At 53.2% G+C, this 15106-nt stretch overlaps 6 protein-coding genes across 6 annotated transcripts; 3 read left to right on the top strand and 3 right to left on the bottom strand.

The window, feature by feature from the left end:
- Positions 1–530: 530 nt before the first annotated feature.
- W97_09087 (uncharacterized protein) lies at positions 531–2081 on the bottom strand (the record flags this gene model as incomplete). The annotated part of the gene is made up of 3 exons (XM_007786951.1): positions 531–744; positions 802–1817; positions 2040–2081. 3 exons carry the CDS (start codon positions 2079–2081, stop codon positions 531–533), a joined length of 1272 nt encoding a protein of 423 aa, XP_007785141.1.
- A 928-nt stretch (positions 2082–3009) lies between these two features.
- W97_09086 (uncharacterized protein) lies at positions 3010–3990 on the bottom strand (the record flags this gene model as incomplete). Its single annotated transcript, XM_007786950.1, has 1 exon — positions 3010–3990. One exon carries the CDS (start codon positions 3988–3990, stop codon positions 3010–3012), a length of 981 nt encoding a protein of 326 aa, XP_007785140.1.
- Positions 3991–4630: 640 nt separating this feature from the next.
- On the top strand, positions 4631–5903 carry W97_09085 (uncharacterized protein; the record flags this gene model as incomplete). Its single annotated transcript, XM_007786949.1, has 2 exons — positions 4631–5101; positions 5166–5903. The coding sequence occupies 2 exons, from the start codon at positions 4631–4633 to the stop codon at positions 5901–5903; spliced, it is 1209 nt and encodes a 402-aa protein (XP_007785139.1).
- A 736-nt stretch (positions 5904–6639) lies between these two features.
- On the top strand, positions 6640–7098 carry W97_09084 (uncharacterized protein; the record flags this gene model as incomplete). Its single annotated transcript, XM_007786948.1, has 1 exon — positions 6640–7098. The coding sequence occupies one exon, from the start codon at positions 6640–6642 to the stop codon at positions 7096–7098; it is 459 nt and encodes a 152-aa protein (XP_007785138.1).
- A 1221-nt stretch (positions 7099–8319) lies between these two features.
- Positions 8320–9355, bottom strand: W97_09083 (uncharacterized protein; the record flags this gene model as incomplete). The annotated part of the gene is made up of 3 exons (XM_007786947.1): positions 8320–8328; positions 8392–8762; positions 8818–9355. The coding sequence occupies 3 exons, from the start codon at positions 9353–9355 to the stop codon at positions 8320–8322; spliced, it is 918 nt and encodes a 305-aa protein (XP_007785137.1).
- A 3475-nt stretch (positions 9356–12830) lies between these two features.
- On the top strand, positions 12831–14487 carry W97_09082 (uncharacterized protein; the record flags this gene model as incomplete). The annotated part of the gene is made up of 3 exons (XM_007786946.1): positions 12831–12845; positions 12898–13045; positions 13097–14487. 3 exons carry the CDS (start codon positions 12831–12833, stop codon positions 14485–14487), a joined length of 1554 nt encoding a protein of 517 aa, XP_007785136.1.
- Positions 14488–15106: the final 619 nt, after the last annotated feature.

Raw genomic sequence — 15106 nt, 5'->3', positions numbered from 1 at the left:
GAGCAATGTCGATAACACAGACGCGGAGGTTCTGCAACTTCTTCATGGCCTAGATTTTACCGAAGTTGATATTGTCGACCAAGCACTCGTCTTGCCAGTAAACGCTGCTTTTAAGTAGGATGAAGATGTGTCGGAGGTTCCCTAGGATGTGTGGTGGTAGACGGGTCTCCTGTCTACCTACTGAGATGAGGATCGTGTAGTCTGGCAGGAGAAATATATTCCTGTGACGTTGTCCGGGCCGGTCAGAGCGTATTTATGAATGAGAAGGCCGAGTTCCGCTGGAAGGTTAAGAAACCGCGACATCTTCTTTCAATCCCCAGCTGAGACCAAAAGAGAGAGCGATGTGACTGTAAGCCAAACGTCTGTATTGTGGTCGTTGGTCCTCACTTCAGAGACAAAAGTCAATGCCGTGCAGTTGATTAACCTTAGGTGCACGTGAGCAGACACTCTTTCTCATGTGATCACGTGATACTTTGTGATCCCTTCGGTGCATCAAGCTGTAAAGACTCGGCTTTATTGTCTTCGTTTACTCAGGACGGAGCTCCTCTCGCCCTGTCATCAACACTTCCTCGATCTTTCGCATATTCAGCCAAGGGGTGGTGTCCAAACTGACTTCTATTTCCCATCTGCACGCCGCTCTGCTGAATCTTCCGTGCATAATGCATAGTCTCCTCTCTCCACTGCTCCCTCGAGATCTCACCTTCCAGCATATCCGCCAAGGTCATCGCATCGAATGCCGCTTGACTGGAAATATGTCAGCCGTTGGAATCATTAGAAAACTTGTGAGAGTAAAGCACTCACGAAGTCGAAGCCGCAGTATGCGGCCTAAACCCCGCCAACGCATCTCCAACCAGTATAACCCTCCCGTCACAGAACTCATTCTTCTGACAGATCACATCCGTGATGACCTGCACAAACGGCTTCTCCGTCTTCTGCACCAGTTCCGCAAACTGCGGCGGCAGCTGTTCTTTCGCCCTGTCTTTCAGCTGCGCCCATACCTTCTCCTGCATCTTCCCCGGCGGCAGTGTAATGCTATGCCGCGCTCCCTCCTTATCCGTCATCAGCTCTTCAAACTCCAGGGAGTGCTCTGGGAAGTTGATATACCAGACCCAATTGACGAGGCGCTTCTCCGGCTCCAGCGCACCGTTAATGCCGGGGATGAGATACGCGAGGATCTGAATCCCCTCGTCATGGAAGAACGTGAAGCGTTCCTGAAACACCCCGCGAGCCGCGTCGGACGCCAGGTCCTCAGGCACCGTGCCCCGCAGCGCGACGTAGCCGGCGAGGGTGCGCTGCACGGATGGTTCGAGGATCTTGCGGACGGTGGAAGAGGGGCCGTCGGCGCCGATGAGGAGGTCGGCGCGCATGTTGCTCGTCGTCCCGTCCTTCGTCGTGAACTGGACCTCGACCCCATCGCCCAGGTCCTTGAAGCCGGTGACCTTGTGGCCGTGCAGGTGCTGCGTGGTGCCGTCGTCAGGTTGGGAAGCGGGAACGTCGCAGTAGTCGCTCTTAACCTCATCATAGTTTGCTCGCAGGACGTAGTACACGAGGTCCCAGCTGGTCATATGCTGGGGCCTGTCGTCGCGGTGGATGACGCGCCCTTCTTTGTTCAGGTACATGCGTGCGCGGGAGCGGACGGCGATGGGGCGCTGGCAGCGGTCATACTTCTCGAAGAAGGCGAGCAGGTCGCCGCCTGCGACGATGCCGGCGCCTTGGTTGTGGAGAAGGGGCGTCGGGTTGCGCTCGAGGATGGTGGTGTTGTGTCCGATTTGCTTGAGGGCTATGCCGCAGAAAAGGCCGCCTAAAGACCCACCGGCCTATTTCGTACGAAGAGATGTTAAGATTACGGGCATAAGAGCGACCAGTGGATGACTACGAGATGTGTGACTGTCGAGACTTGAAACTTTCTTATACCAAGAAGCCTGAGCTGGTGGTGGCAAGCAACGACTCCTCCATAGTCGTTCTGTACAGGACTCATAGCAGATAGCAACCTGTCTGAGTTGAAGAAGTAAATGCGTAGAATAAAAGTTACAGCTTACGATGACGACATTGAGAGGTTTTGATTTGCCGATGACATTCATGATGTTCGATTGGACCTTTGATCGGCGAAATACTAAACAAGCTGACAGAGATAAACTGCAACTTAAATTAGATACCTTGAAAGAGTTTGGAGCCAGAGAAGTTGTATCTAACAGGCTTTGGATACTTAAATCCTTAAGGTATATACGTTTTACCGGATAGATACGGGAAGCTCGACTTAGCTCGCAACTAGAGTATTGTATCTTATGTGGTGCCAGGACACAATTCACCTGGACCAAGCTAAAAGCTCGGCTAACCAAGCGCTAATGCAAGAATCCTTGCAGTTGGTCAGCCAAGCTCGGTTTGAAGCTCCGTTAGTCAGCTCACCGCTTAGTTGGTCATCCAAGCTTCTTATCGATAAGAAACTATATCTTAAATATATTTATTGTATAGTAAATGTTATATATTACGAACATGTTTATAATACAATTTAAATAATTAGAATTAGTAGTTAGTAGTTAGTATTTAGTGGTTAGAGCTAGTAGTTAGGATTGGCTGTAAGCGAAGAAGTATAGGGAGTCTACCTTTAATTAATTACGTTCCACTCACGTCTTCAGAGTATATAAAAGTTATAGTAGTGATGTGAGGCTTTAAAGATAGCAAGGTGAGGTTTAATTTAGTTAGGTGAGTTTAGAGTTGGTCAGCCGAGCTTTTAGCGTGGTCCAGGTGAATTGTAGTCTCATGTGGCGCGCGTGATATGACAGATACGCATAGGCCGCACAGTTTCTACATGTGTCTGGTCCTGTAGGTGTTGTAGTCTGTTCATAACCTGAATTTGGCTTTGCGGTACGATTCCTCTACAAACGCACGGGCCACGGGTATGTTCCACCACGTGATACCTGAATTGCCTCTGAGCGATATCTTGAGGGTCTTCATGAGGGTTCGGTTGACAAGTACTAGCCATCTGTCAATTTGCACATCTATCTAACCCTACCTCTCGGGTCTGTACAGCCAATCCCTCTCCCCAAAGAAGACCTCAAAGTCCACGCCTCCGAACACGCCCACAGCAGCAAAGATGTCGCACTCTCCCTCCAAGCCAATCGTGCCACCCTCAATCCGCTCATCAAGCTGTTCATGAAGGTCCCATCCGCCGACATCCTTGCCATTCCTCGTGAAGAAGACCTCAATATCCAGCGTTGGCGCTCCCTGCTGGCTATAACCCGGCGGCTTGCTCGGAACCCCGAATCTCATACCAATCCCCACGGTCTCGCCGGGCTGGAACGCGGAGGTGAAATCGATGCCACCGAACGTGTCGTTGACATATCTTCTACCGTCGTCACCGTGAACAGCTAAACTACCGCGCTGCCAGCCAGGCATACGCCACGTCGGATACGGCGGCGCTGCAAATCCGATGGCAATGCCTGCGTCTGCTTCCTCGAAAGAGCGGCTGCGGGACTCACGGCCGATGCCCAGGACTTTGAGCTCGAAATAGATCGTCTTGGGCCTTCTGCTGTTTAAGGAATTGTCGTGCAGTGCAGAATAGACAGGCAGCATTGTGAGAACACACGAGTCCCGGCAATTGGCGTGCGTACGGCCTTTCCAGTGGCCAGGCGTCCGTTGAGGCAACAGATCGCCAATGAAACCTCGTTCAGGCGGCCTCATCAGGTTAAGCTGTCCGTTCTGTATTGCGGCATACTGGGCTGGGGTAAGCGGCCGGGGCGCCCATAGCGGGTTGGCTTTGCACCAGGCGTATGCCCTGTCTCCGTCTTCTAGGGAGGCATTGGCGGTTGGCGAGGAGTCGTAGCTGAGGGTGGGTGGAGGCGGGAGTAGTGCTGTGTCGGGGATCACGGTCCAGTCATGGTAGGGAGGAGGTTGTTCTTGTTGCTGGTTTTGCTTAGACGGAGGCGGGCCCTGTGGTGGTGCATAAGCGTTATACCCTGGCGGCGGGCCGGGTGGTGGCTTGTAGTCCATACTGGTACGTCCTTGGTAGCGCAATCGAGATCTATGAAGGAGTTAGCCACATCTACATCGGTGGTCTAGTAATGCACTCACGGTCTCACAGCGGATTGGTCCGGCAAGAAGGAGATGTGAGGGCCTCCCTGGTTCCGAGAAGTGGTACGAGGGGGCACCTCAAGCCTTGCTGGTACCGGCTTTGCAGGATGGGCGTGATGGACAGCGTCCTGAGAATACGAGAAGGTGAAATTGTTCCTTTCGCCCCGGGTTTAGCTAAAGAAGACTTCTTGAGTCTACAATTCTCAGACAGACCAGTGGTAGTAGTAGTTGGAGGTCTTTAGGCAGGGTAGGAAACAGAGGCAGTGCATGAGGTCTGCTAAATACGGGTTGTGCAAGGTACACTGTTGTAAAACTGGTTTTGAATAAAAGTGTGTCTAGGACGAAGTATTTGATATGGATTATCGGGGAATTTACATTGCAAGTTTGCTGCACGGTGGTGGGAGCAAATGCCCCGCGTCAAGCCGTCATCGTCCCTGCAACTAGTACCGAAGTGCCTGCAGCTCGCCGGGAGCTTGGGCCTTTCACGCGCTTCCAGCTCACCACCACGCCCGAGTCCATCCCCGCGTCTCGCAGCCATGTCTCCTTCGCCCGCTTCACCATGGATGCGCCTTCCGCACAGCTGCACCAAGACCTACGAGATGCCGTGACCCGCGAGCTATTACAGCGACGGCCGCTACTCCACCACCTCAACGCCGACACTTCTTGGCTCTTGCAACTACCGCGTCCTGCAGCGGCAGCGAAGCGGGGAGGGCGCGTATACTACAATATCCTCATTGACCCATGGCTCGCCGGCGGCCAATCCGATGTCGCGAAATGGTTTTCACAGCAGTGGCACGCTATGGAGAGCAAGGTCAAGTCCATAGCGGAGGTTGAAGAGCTGGCACGGGAGATTGAGATACTGGCAGAGGGTCTGCGACTAGGCACAGGGAGAGAAAAGAGCGTGTTTGGAAGCGATGTAGACATCAAAACGTTCATCGATGCGGTCGCCATATCGCACGAATTTACGGATCACTGCCATAAGGAGACACTGCTCGACATCGACACAGATGTCCCTGTCTTTGCGACCAACGTAGGCTTGCTCCCAATGCCTACGCCTCCGCATACGGCCATGTAGCTGATTGGCGGCGTCTCAGAAAGCAGCTACTCTAATAAAGAGCTGGGTTCACTTCCGCGACGTTCAAGATATCCCGCCTTTCACCCCCTCCAACCCAGACTGGCGGAGCACCTCTTTACCCCCTTTGCCAGAATGGCTCAGCATCTCCCGTCTACAAGCCGAAGGCGATGCTTTCTACTATCACTCCGCCCTACTCATAGCCTTCAACGTTCCGAACGACACTCCCGCCAGCCAAGCCAGCGCCAACGGCACTTCAGGACGAAGAACAAGTCACAAACTCCTACTTCCCGGTCACATCCACTCCTCCGATTCCAGCAGCGCAGACGCCGCCGAATGCGTCATCTACACTCCTCACGGCATTTCGGCTGCCGCTCTCACGCCTGTTTCTGTCGCGCAGCCGCCACTTTCTACGCTAGCATTCTTGCACGGGCTGCATGACGTGTCTATCTCCGGCTCCCAGCAACTAAATCTGGGTGCACACAATGGACTCGAGGCGCAGCGAAAATTGAATGCGCGGTATTGGGTCGGGACGCACGATGAAATCAAGAAAGGTGGTGGCTTGATAAGCTGGTTTCTGAGGCGGAAGGTGATCAGCGTGAGGGAAGCATTGCTAGAGGAAAATAGGAAGGCGAGGATAATGACGGCGGAGAGAGGTGGGGTGGCCGGCCAAAGCGGTAGAGAATCGGAGACAAAAGACGCGCTGGCTAATGTGCGGTTCGACAACCTGGGTAACGGTGAAAGTAGAGTGCTAGTATGAGTGTTGAGATACCGACGCGAGACTGCACGTGATCGACGCGTGCGGTGATGCGTCGACCGTCGTTCCCCCATCGTTCCATGGTTTACTATGTTGAGATGTGTCCTGATAGTACTTCCCCGAATTCTCCTTCCTTCACAGTCACAGGTTTGTGGGTCCGCATGGCACAATCAGTAAAATTCGCTTGAGAAGGCCACCAAGCGATGTGCGCACGCTAGTACACTGCGTGTAGCGAGTGTGATATGTGCGACGCAACGTGCGACACAGTTTACGACCTGTAGATGGCAGCGTGGACGATGCTTCACGAACCAGATGCAGCTACATATGAGTCCGAGGTCATATAAGAACATCTCACAAACAAGCTACGATTGCCTCTTGTCCTGCTCCTTCATCACTGCGTCTTTCCATAGTCGTGGTTTTAAATCTGAGGGTGACCCGCAGCCGGCTATAAGAAAGTCTTCGTGACGGGAGGTAAGTATTCTATACGAGTCGAAAGCGGGTACAAAACTTATGCGGCATCAAGATTCGATCCAGTGATATGCTCGCTTCTCATCACCTTTCTCTTTTCATTTTCGCGGTCGTGAAGTCCTGCGTGGTTCGAAATTGAAAAACCGGGGGAGATCCACCCATCACCACCGAGTCAGAATCCGATTCTCTAAACAGCCTCCTCGCCTCCTTCCCATCTTCGCCAAAGTCGCAAGGCGCTATCGACGCCGACTCCACCTGCGCGATCTGCATCATGCCATTCGACGCCTCCCACCCAGCCGTCCAAACCGCGTGCGGCCATGTCTTTGGCAAGGTGTGCATGATCTCTTGGCTCCAAACCCGCAGCAGCAAATCGGGCGGCGTCAAGCGCGGCAACTCCTGTTCGATGTGCCGCCACGTCCTCTTCTCCACCACCGAGGACGGCAAAATAATCACCGAGGCCGATGGCTTACCTACGGAGCCGCAGCCGCAGTCGTCTGAGCCCATGATGACGCCGCCATCGCCGCGCTCATGGCAGATGCGCATCTCCGCCTCGACGCAGCCGCCGCCAGGTTCAAGCGGTACTGGAACCTCCGAGACGCCCATATTGACCTCGAGAAGCTTTTCACCGCCATCAGCGACATCACGCTCTACCAGGGCGTGGTGCTGCGTGGTGCTGCGTGGCGCCCGCCGCGCGCAGTACCCAGACGCGGAGTTCCTGGGTACCAGGTGAGAGGAGGCGCAGCTGTTCCGTAACGCGCTGCTGTGGGCTGTGCAAGAGCATTTCACGGGCGTGACGGAGGGAGCTTTCCGGGAGGATCTTCACGTACTGACTCACTACCTCCGCAAGGCGGAGTTCAGAGCATGTATGATTCTGGCGAGCCGCTGCCGAAGTGGGACGCGTGGATGAGCGAGACTTACATTGACTGAACGCTCGCGCGTGTCCTTGGCCAGTCGATCCATTTTTTTTTATCGGGGAGGATTGAAGGGGCTTTTGTTGTCTGGCGTCTCTCGTGCATTCATGCGCTCGTGGCGTTACTGGCGTTCGGCGTTCTGTGTTGCTGCTTTGTGAGGTTTAGTAACCATCAGAATGTATAGCTAACAAACCGTGATTGTCGTTCTCTATTAGAAAACAACCATCGTGAAAGGCTTCCAGGCCCTCGTGTCACAGAAGTTCGATCACGAATATAAAATCGCGAATATAAACTGGCATGTTATCGTAACTGACCGTTAACCAGCTGGAAAGCTTGCGCGGCATCAGCAACAAGCTCATCAGCCAAGCCAGCTTCACTCACTGACCTTAAAACCACGGCCGCTTCTTCGCCTAGCTACACATAGATGATAATATCACCGCCATCTCCAAGCGTCAAGCCCTCGTAGATCCGCAACCAACGCCCGGTCTAGAGCCAGATGCAGACTTCGCCTTCCGTGCGAACGTGGCTACCGGGTCCCCAGGATGATACTCGGCCAAGAAACAACGTCAAGAATACAGAATCGGCGCGGGACCATGCTAGTTCGTCGTTGGATATATGTCATACATTCGACAATGGTGTAACGAATAAGACTTCACTGGACACCTGCGCTCATGGAAGGTACAGTAAGCGATCAGTTCCTAATTCAATCAGATGCCGTGCACCCGGTACGGACTAAGGAACCACCGAGTAGTTGAGGGCGTGGAGATTGGCTTGGTGTGGTGCAACGAGTGGGTAAAGAATCCATAGAAATGGGGGAGGAGGTATGGCGCCTAGTGGAAGCATCTTAGGCCAGCCATGAATGCCACTCGCTCGATCATACGGACTTCACCGTCCGCAGTAGAGATCACCAGCGATGAAGCTAGCGCTTGAAACTCTTGTCGAGGATCGCACGAGAATGCCACGCTTGCTCAAAGCCTTTGCAAACGGTATCCGATCCGCACTAGAGGAATGCGCTTTTTCGATTGGTCTTAGTAAGCACATCACTCGGGCTATCACCAAAGGTTAGTGTCAGGCCGAAGAGGTTTCCAGGGCACAATGGCAAGATAACTTACCCGGACAGCGCCCCTACGCCTTCTCATCTCCTCCACCCTTCTTCTATCTTTTTCAAATCCTTTCCTCAACTCCGCCTCCCGCTCTTTCCGTTTTTCTCTCGTCTGGAACCTGTAGAAATCATCTTTGACCGCATTCTTCTGCCTCTCTTTCAGCTTCTCAGCAACCGCTTGCGTCTCTTCTAGGCGAGCCGGCCCAACTCGTCCACCGCGGGTCACCGTAACAAAGCCTTCTTCGTCGGGTAAGTTGCGTTGCTTTGCTTGTGCGCGGGAGCGAGCGGTTTCCAGGGCGTGGTATGCGGCCATGTAGTTGTTGACACGGCTCTGCAAGGTCGGTTTAGGGGGATAGCGGAGGGTGTGATGAGTGAGATATCCTGAGTCGATGTCAGTCTACAGCTGTTGGTGTTGGCTACCAAGGGACGGCCTTACGCCTCTCGCCTAGTCCGGCCTCAGATATCCACTGAACTCCCTTCTGGGTCTTCGCCGCTTTTTTGCAATGTTTCAGCGCCGACTCCGCGCTCGCCCTGTCGACAAATATGACCACAGCACTGCTTCCACTTTTGAGTACCTCCTGATCCCATATACCGGGCAGCTCCAACTCCTGGGGCACATCCTCCGCATTGCGCTTCCTTTTTCTGCCCGGCTTCAAAACCACTACTGTCCCACTTGCTACGTTGTCTAGCAACGGAATGCTCCCGCCTTTCTTCGATCGCAGCCCATCGAACTCCACACTTTCAACTTTAGCCCCGCCGAGTTGTTCTCCAAACAGCTTCCGTAGAGACCCCTCCGTCGCATCTATAGGGAGGTTTGCCACAAAAAGCGAGCGTGGTGTGTCTGCGTCCTCCATCCGCGGCGCATGCTGTCGAACGTAGAGATAGTGGGATGTCTCATGGGGGTAGGCGGCGATAGCGGGCACACGGAGGGGTAGGATGGTGTAAGGGCCCGTCTTTAGAGGTATCGAAGGCATTGCAGTATGTTTCGAAGGGGTGCCAGTTCTTGCGTCGTGTTGCGCTCTCCCTGACGTTCAAGACATCTTTGATGAAGCTGTCGGGAACTTTTTTTGGCTTCAGGACCGAAGTTCAGCCGTTTCCACACCTCACCTCGCGGCATCGCGGGGCATCGGCTACTAATTGTGTCTCGCTTGTGAGTCGAATATATGTACAGAGAACAGTTGCGGCACCTCCAAGCGAAACCGTGTAAGTTCGTCAGTTCTCATACTACATTTATATCTGGGTTTGGCTTAAGCTCTTGCATTGTATTATGCATATCCATCACGAGCCAGTTGCAAACTATATAACCGTGTCTTACCTGGCGTGAAGCCATAGATGAACTGTGCGTGCTGTTGGATAACTCGACTTGCAGAACCGGCGCGTTTTGCCAGTGTGATGGGCTGGCGCTGATGAAAAGACCTGCCGAAGGAGTCTTATCCGATACGGTTTTTACATACAATCAGAGCCGTCAAAGAGCAACCTCCACCCAACTGTCACAACGTCGGGACGGTCAATGGAGTCAACAGCTCTTCGGTCGGAGTTGGCAACTATGGCCAACTGTTACGAGACTGTAGCAGGTTTCGTACGGGTCACACTAATGAAGTGTGAAGAGCCCAGAGGTGTCTTTGATAGCAATACCAATTTAATGAATTGACTATGCTTTAGGCTTGCATCGCCACATTACAGAACCCGTGTAGCATATTTGACTCGGAGCGCCAATAAAATCAGTGAGAACAAGGCGCTGCAATATCAAGTCTCTTACGAGAGGACTCGTGGACTCTCAATAGAACGTGATTTTCCGAAGTACTATGTGCAGTGGCTCTAGACTCTTACAGTTCATAGGGCTCCATGCTCGCCTGCCTACCTCGAGACAGGAGAGGGAAAGGACCGACGATCGTTTAATAAACTTTCGGTAGATGTTGGTGGATTTCATCCTAAGCAGCCATTGGAGGCGACGAAGAAAGCTGCCAGGCTCTGATCGGAAGAGCCCATTGAGGCATCCAATCTCTGGGACAACGTAGCCGCCAGATGGCGGTTGCAGCTGCAAGACACAACCTGCATAGCTGCAAGTTAGACGAAACTGCAGATTTGATCCGAAGCTTTGTGTTGGTAGACCGTTGTACTAGATTCAACCCTACAGCCAGCACTAGCCCTGATGGAGCTCGAGCAGCAGCTAAAAGTGTCAATGCGGCTTACCCGCAGTATCCCTGCTCCTGGTGCTCGGGTATGGATCGCATGGTGAGGATTGCCTCACAACGTTGCAGGAATTGAGGACCGGTATTGTTGGAAGACCAGACTACCTCGCATCCAGGTTCAGTCACAAGAAGTAAGGGAGAGCACTCAACGAATACCAGCGGCCGTCGTTCAAGACCACATGTAAGAACAGGCTCGTCCTACAGTGCCCCAATACCTAGATCCGCACCTCACGATGATCTCGAGCCGCTTCCAACAGGCATGAGCCTTCAGTCAGCAATCTGTTGCCGCCATTCGACATTTTGGCTGTCCAAGACAAACTGTCGTGCCGTGTGTCTAGGCTGGGCAGCCTCTGATGGCACTCACCGGCGACAGTACGCGGGGTGGTGAATTCGGACTCCAGTTGCGGCACGCGCTAGACGCAGACCGCGCGGAAGTCGTTTAACGATGGTCGTACGACTATCAAACAAGTGTGGAATAAGACAATGGCTCACAGCGCGCCACGTGCTGTAACAACCAGGCGTGGATGCAACCCTGCGGCGTGGTCGGCATCTCTGGCGCCTCTCTTAACAAGTTTGATGACAATAAACGATCCTTTTCAGCGGGTGAGCATGCCGGCCACAGGAAATGTGACCGTATGCAGCTCTTAGTGCGGACCAGCCATGCACGGTGCAGTTGAAACGGCTGCCTTGGGGGCGAAGGATCTGGGTCCCAGCTTGATGTTCGTTCCGTCCACGAGAGGTCATGGCACCCGGCGGAGATTGGCTTTCAACGTCCAACTGCACTTCCCCAATCCCTAGGACGGAGGAGGAGAAACGCCTCCAAGGTTGAACTTCCCAAGTGTGGTTGTCCAGCTCCAGCGGGTTGGGCTCCCCCTGCTCTGGCTTGATCCGAGCCGGAAGGGAGATGGGCAGGAAAGGGAAGTTGATCAGACGAAGGAATAGCTTAATTGCTCCACGGCGCTTAGTTGAAGTGCTCCCATTAGCCAGAATCGCCAAGACGAGACGGACGAACGCCTCGACTGATCAAACGTACCGGCCTGCGCACCCCTGTTAGCCTTAACGCACTCAACACCCCTCGACCGAGTCATGGTCAAACATGAACGCTATCTTATTTCACCACTGTCTTCTATCATATGGAGACGATGGCTGCTACAATCCGTCGCAAGTGGTGAGGAGAAGAGTGACCGGGCGACCCTCTATCCTGGCACCTTTCGGAGCAGACCTTGGTCGCTCAGAGTAAGCAGCGGAACATTCAGCTCAGCAACGCCGAGTCGCATAAGTAAGTGTCTCAGAGGCTTCTGTCCCTTCCGTTCTTACATCTTGTGGAACCCGGTGGTCCTCTCTCCAATGCTGCAAGAGCACGAACGCCTATAGCACCCGGTCATCCTCCTCATCCTACGCGTGTGGCACTGGTTCATGCGACCCGGCTCGGAGGCTCATCAAACGGAGGCAGACTACAACGGCCAGCGCACGGCCTAGCAGACCTGAGGCATCGCTTCTCTACATCCAAATAGCGGCACGGCGACCCCATCATACCCAAGCCGCACCGGCGAGAGCATGGCAACGGCGACGCAACTCATGCCTTCACCAGGGCTCAAGTCAGCTTTCTCGCCATACACGGACTCACCTAGCTCGCCGGCCCCGTTTCAAATGGCTTTCTCGTCAAAAAGGTGAGAGGACCCTAGCTGGCTCCTGGTAGAGGCGACGCTGATAGCATCGACCAAAGGTCATCGGGCGCAAACGCGTCAGACACGCTTCATCCGCCTCCTAGTCCTTATCCGCAACACGTAGATCCCTCTCCCGTTGATTCGAATGGCACAATGATCGAAGAAGAAGCACAGGAAGGCGAAGGTGTTCAGGAGCAAGACGGAATAGAACTGAGGTCACCTGGCGACACCGAAATGTCCAGTCCAAAAAGCCAAACAAGTCAGGATATGGTGCGTACGATTCGGGTCGTGAACACACTGTTTACTACGAGAGCATATACTGAGGCGTCAAGATACTTCAGCTCGCTAAGATAGATACATCGATGTCGCCGCGGCCACGATCAAATTCCGATGACGCGCCGCAGTCCGTCATTCACGCCCCATCGGGCTTCCAGGAATTTGTGAGCATGTTGCGGCACAGCTCACGTGGCGCCTGCTAAGTGCTACAGGACGCGAAGAGAATCCCCCCACTAAGAAAGGTCTCACCACCTTCTTCGACAGAGAAGTCTGAGAATCCGGTGGTTTCTCCTACAACTCCCGAATCGATACCCATGCCTGATGACAAAGTTTGTGTTCGGTGTCTGCAAAGATCGAAAAGTCATGCTAACGCGTCTACAGCGAATGTCTGCACAATACACCTCACCTATCAACACCGCAGTGCCCTTATCTGGTAAGCCGATGGATCGAGGCACTCCGCGAGCCCAAACGCGGCAGGAAGCTGAGGAAGAGTGGAAGCGACGCAGCAGACTTAGCAAAAGCTTAGAAGGTAATCAGGCCTTGCTCTTGTCATCTGTACTCACCTGACCATGATTTCCAGATATCGCTGAAACCGAGGACCCTGAGTCAAAGCCTGATTCTCCGACTACGGAGCCCGAAGACGATGCAACCATCGAGACCATGGACCAAGCAATGCAGAATCTAAGCCATGCGGAAGAAGATGTCAAAGCTCTTAAGACCGCCTTGAGCGAATGTTGGACCCTTTGTAACACTTTAGCCGGCCTCAGCTCTGTGCATCGGGAGAGGATGTTCAATTATCATGGAGCAGGCGAAGTCCAGGAGCAAGCTTGGAGAAGCTGCTGGAAGCTTTGCCAGAAGCTTTATGAAAGCCGTGACGAAGACCACGCTTCCCAAGTACGACCTACGCTGGAGCTCTGCCGGGACTTTTGCCAAGCTCTTTTTGAAGCTCGACAACGAGGAGATGAGGCGTCTGACTCAGTTTTGCGGGTGAGCTTCGAGCTCAACAACCATCTGTACAACACACATGATAGAACCTTGCCGGAACCTTTTCGGGAAAGGACGCTAGACTTCTATCTGACCTTGTGCCATAGATTGATGAAGCAGAGGACGTCCTTGCCTGATGAGACGGACGCTCTCCTTCGTGCCTGCTGGTCGCTCGCAGAGATGCTCTTTAGTCTGCGGCAAAATAATCGGGACGGCAAACCTGCTGATGAAGAACTCCTTGGCTCTGCCGTTCAAGCCTGTTGGGAGCTTTGCGATCTATTCCGTGAAGGATGGACTCAGGTCCGGCCCGAGAGAGGCACACCGCGGCCGAGTCAAACTTCGTTCTCTTCAGCGGCTTCCTTCAGCAGCATAGCGCGCTCTGATCGCTCATCCTCGGTAGATGATAGTTACCGCAGCGCCAAGTCGCAGCCTCCGGAAACGCCTACGACTATCTTTGACGATCTCGCAGAGATGTCACCCGAAGAACCCAACGTTCCGAACATCCTAGTACTTGGTCCGGAAACAGGTACTACTCGGACACATAACCGATGGTCTTCCTCCGCATCAACTCTGTCCACCTATTCTGATGCCTCGCAACGAACCTCGTCTACGGCGACTGCCGGTCGTGAAGACCCGCATCTCTCGCGACTGAAGACTCTTATCGTCAAAGCCGCAATGAACTATGGATACGCGCGGAATACACACCAAACCTTACCGGGCTTCGTCAAAGCTCTTCCATCGAACTCCTTCGGCACTTCACCTTGGCAGATGAAGCTGCTGGAGGATTATCGGAAGCTCGTACTGGCAGATTCGACACTCAGGACCAACTTTCCTTCGAGACGCGTTACTGCCGCAGAAGTGGCTAGAGCCGTCCAGTGGATGTGCAGAAGCGAGCAGTTCATGTGGCTAAGAGATCTCTTCCGGCTGGTGTTTGGCTTCTTGCCTGAAGATGCCGCTTCCAGGCAGAACCTCACCATCCAAACTTGATGAACGCATATCCTTCCTGTGGACGTCCAACGGGTTTTACTTTACTCGATTTCATCATACCCATTCTCCGAATGGACAAAATTCTTTTCGCTTTCATTCCGCATTCTCGATGTTGTTGACTGAGGACACTATTGGATGGGGGGTACTTTTACGTTCTGCTTTATACCCCTAACGCTCGCTTCATATGCGCTTTGTATTCAGCTTCAGGTCATGGCTAGCTCACCACCGCGATGAGACATAAAATGTCACGATTTCACGACACTTTCCTCATTACAGCTAATCTCTAAACGCTTCGTCCTTTTCTTAGTTATGAAAGTTACGATGGGCGGCTAAGTACTTCTCTGTGTATATTACCACATACATCGGATGGCAGCATAATAGAAGTTTTCCATCTCGTTTACTCTACGTCATCGGTTTCATCACTAATGTGCCGATCGTCCGCTTGTAGGTGCAAGATCGTGGCTCAATAGGATACTATGGAGTCTATGGATATCGGGACGTCAACATTGCTACGAATCTCCCACAAGACGCCCCACCTCTGCTGAGCTCAAGCCGCAGGAAGCAGTTCTTCCAGTTGTTGGGGATGTTGCCCAAGGCCGTCCGCGAGATTACATGGATG

This window comes from Coniosporium apollinis (genome assembly GCF_000281105.1).
Source record: "Coniosporium apollinis CBS 100218 chromosome Unknown supercont1.81, whole genome shotgun sequence".
Lineage (NCBI taxonomy): Eukaryota > Fungi > Ascomycota > Dothideomycetes > Coniosporium > Coniosporium apollinis.
Note: the sequence above shows the minus strand (reverse complement) of the source record. Positions and strands in the feature narration are given on the sequence as shown.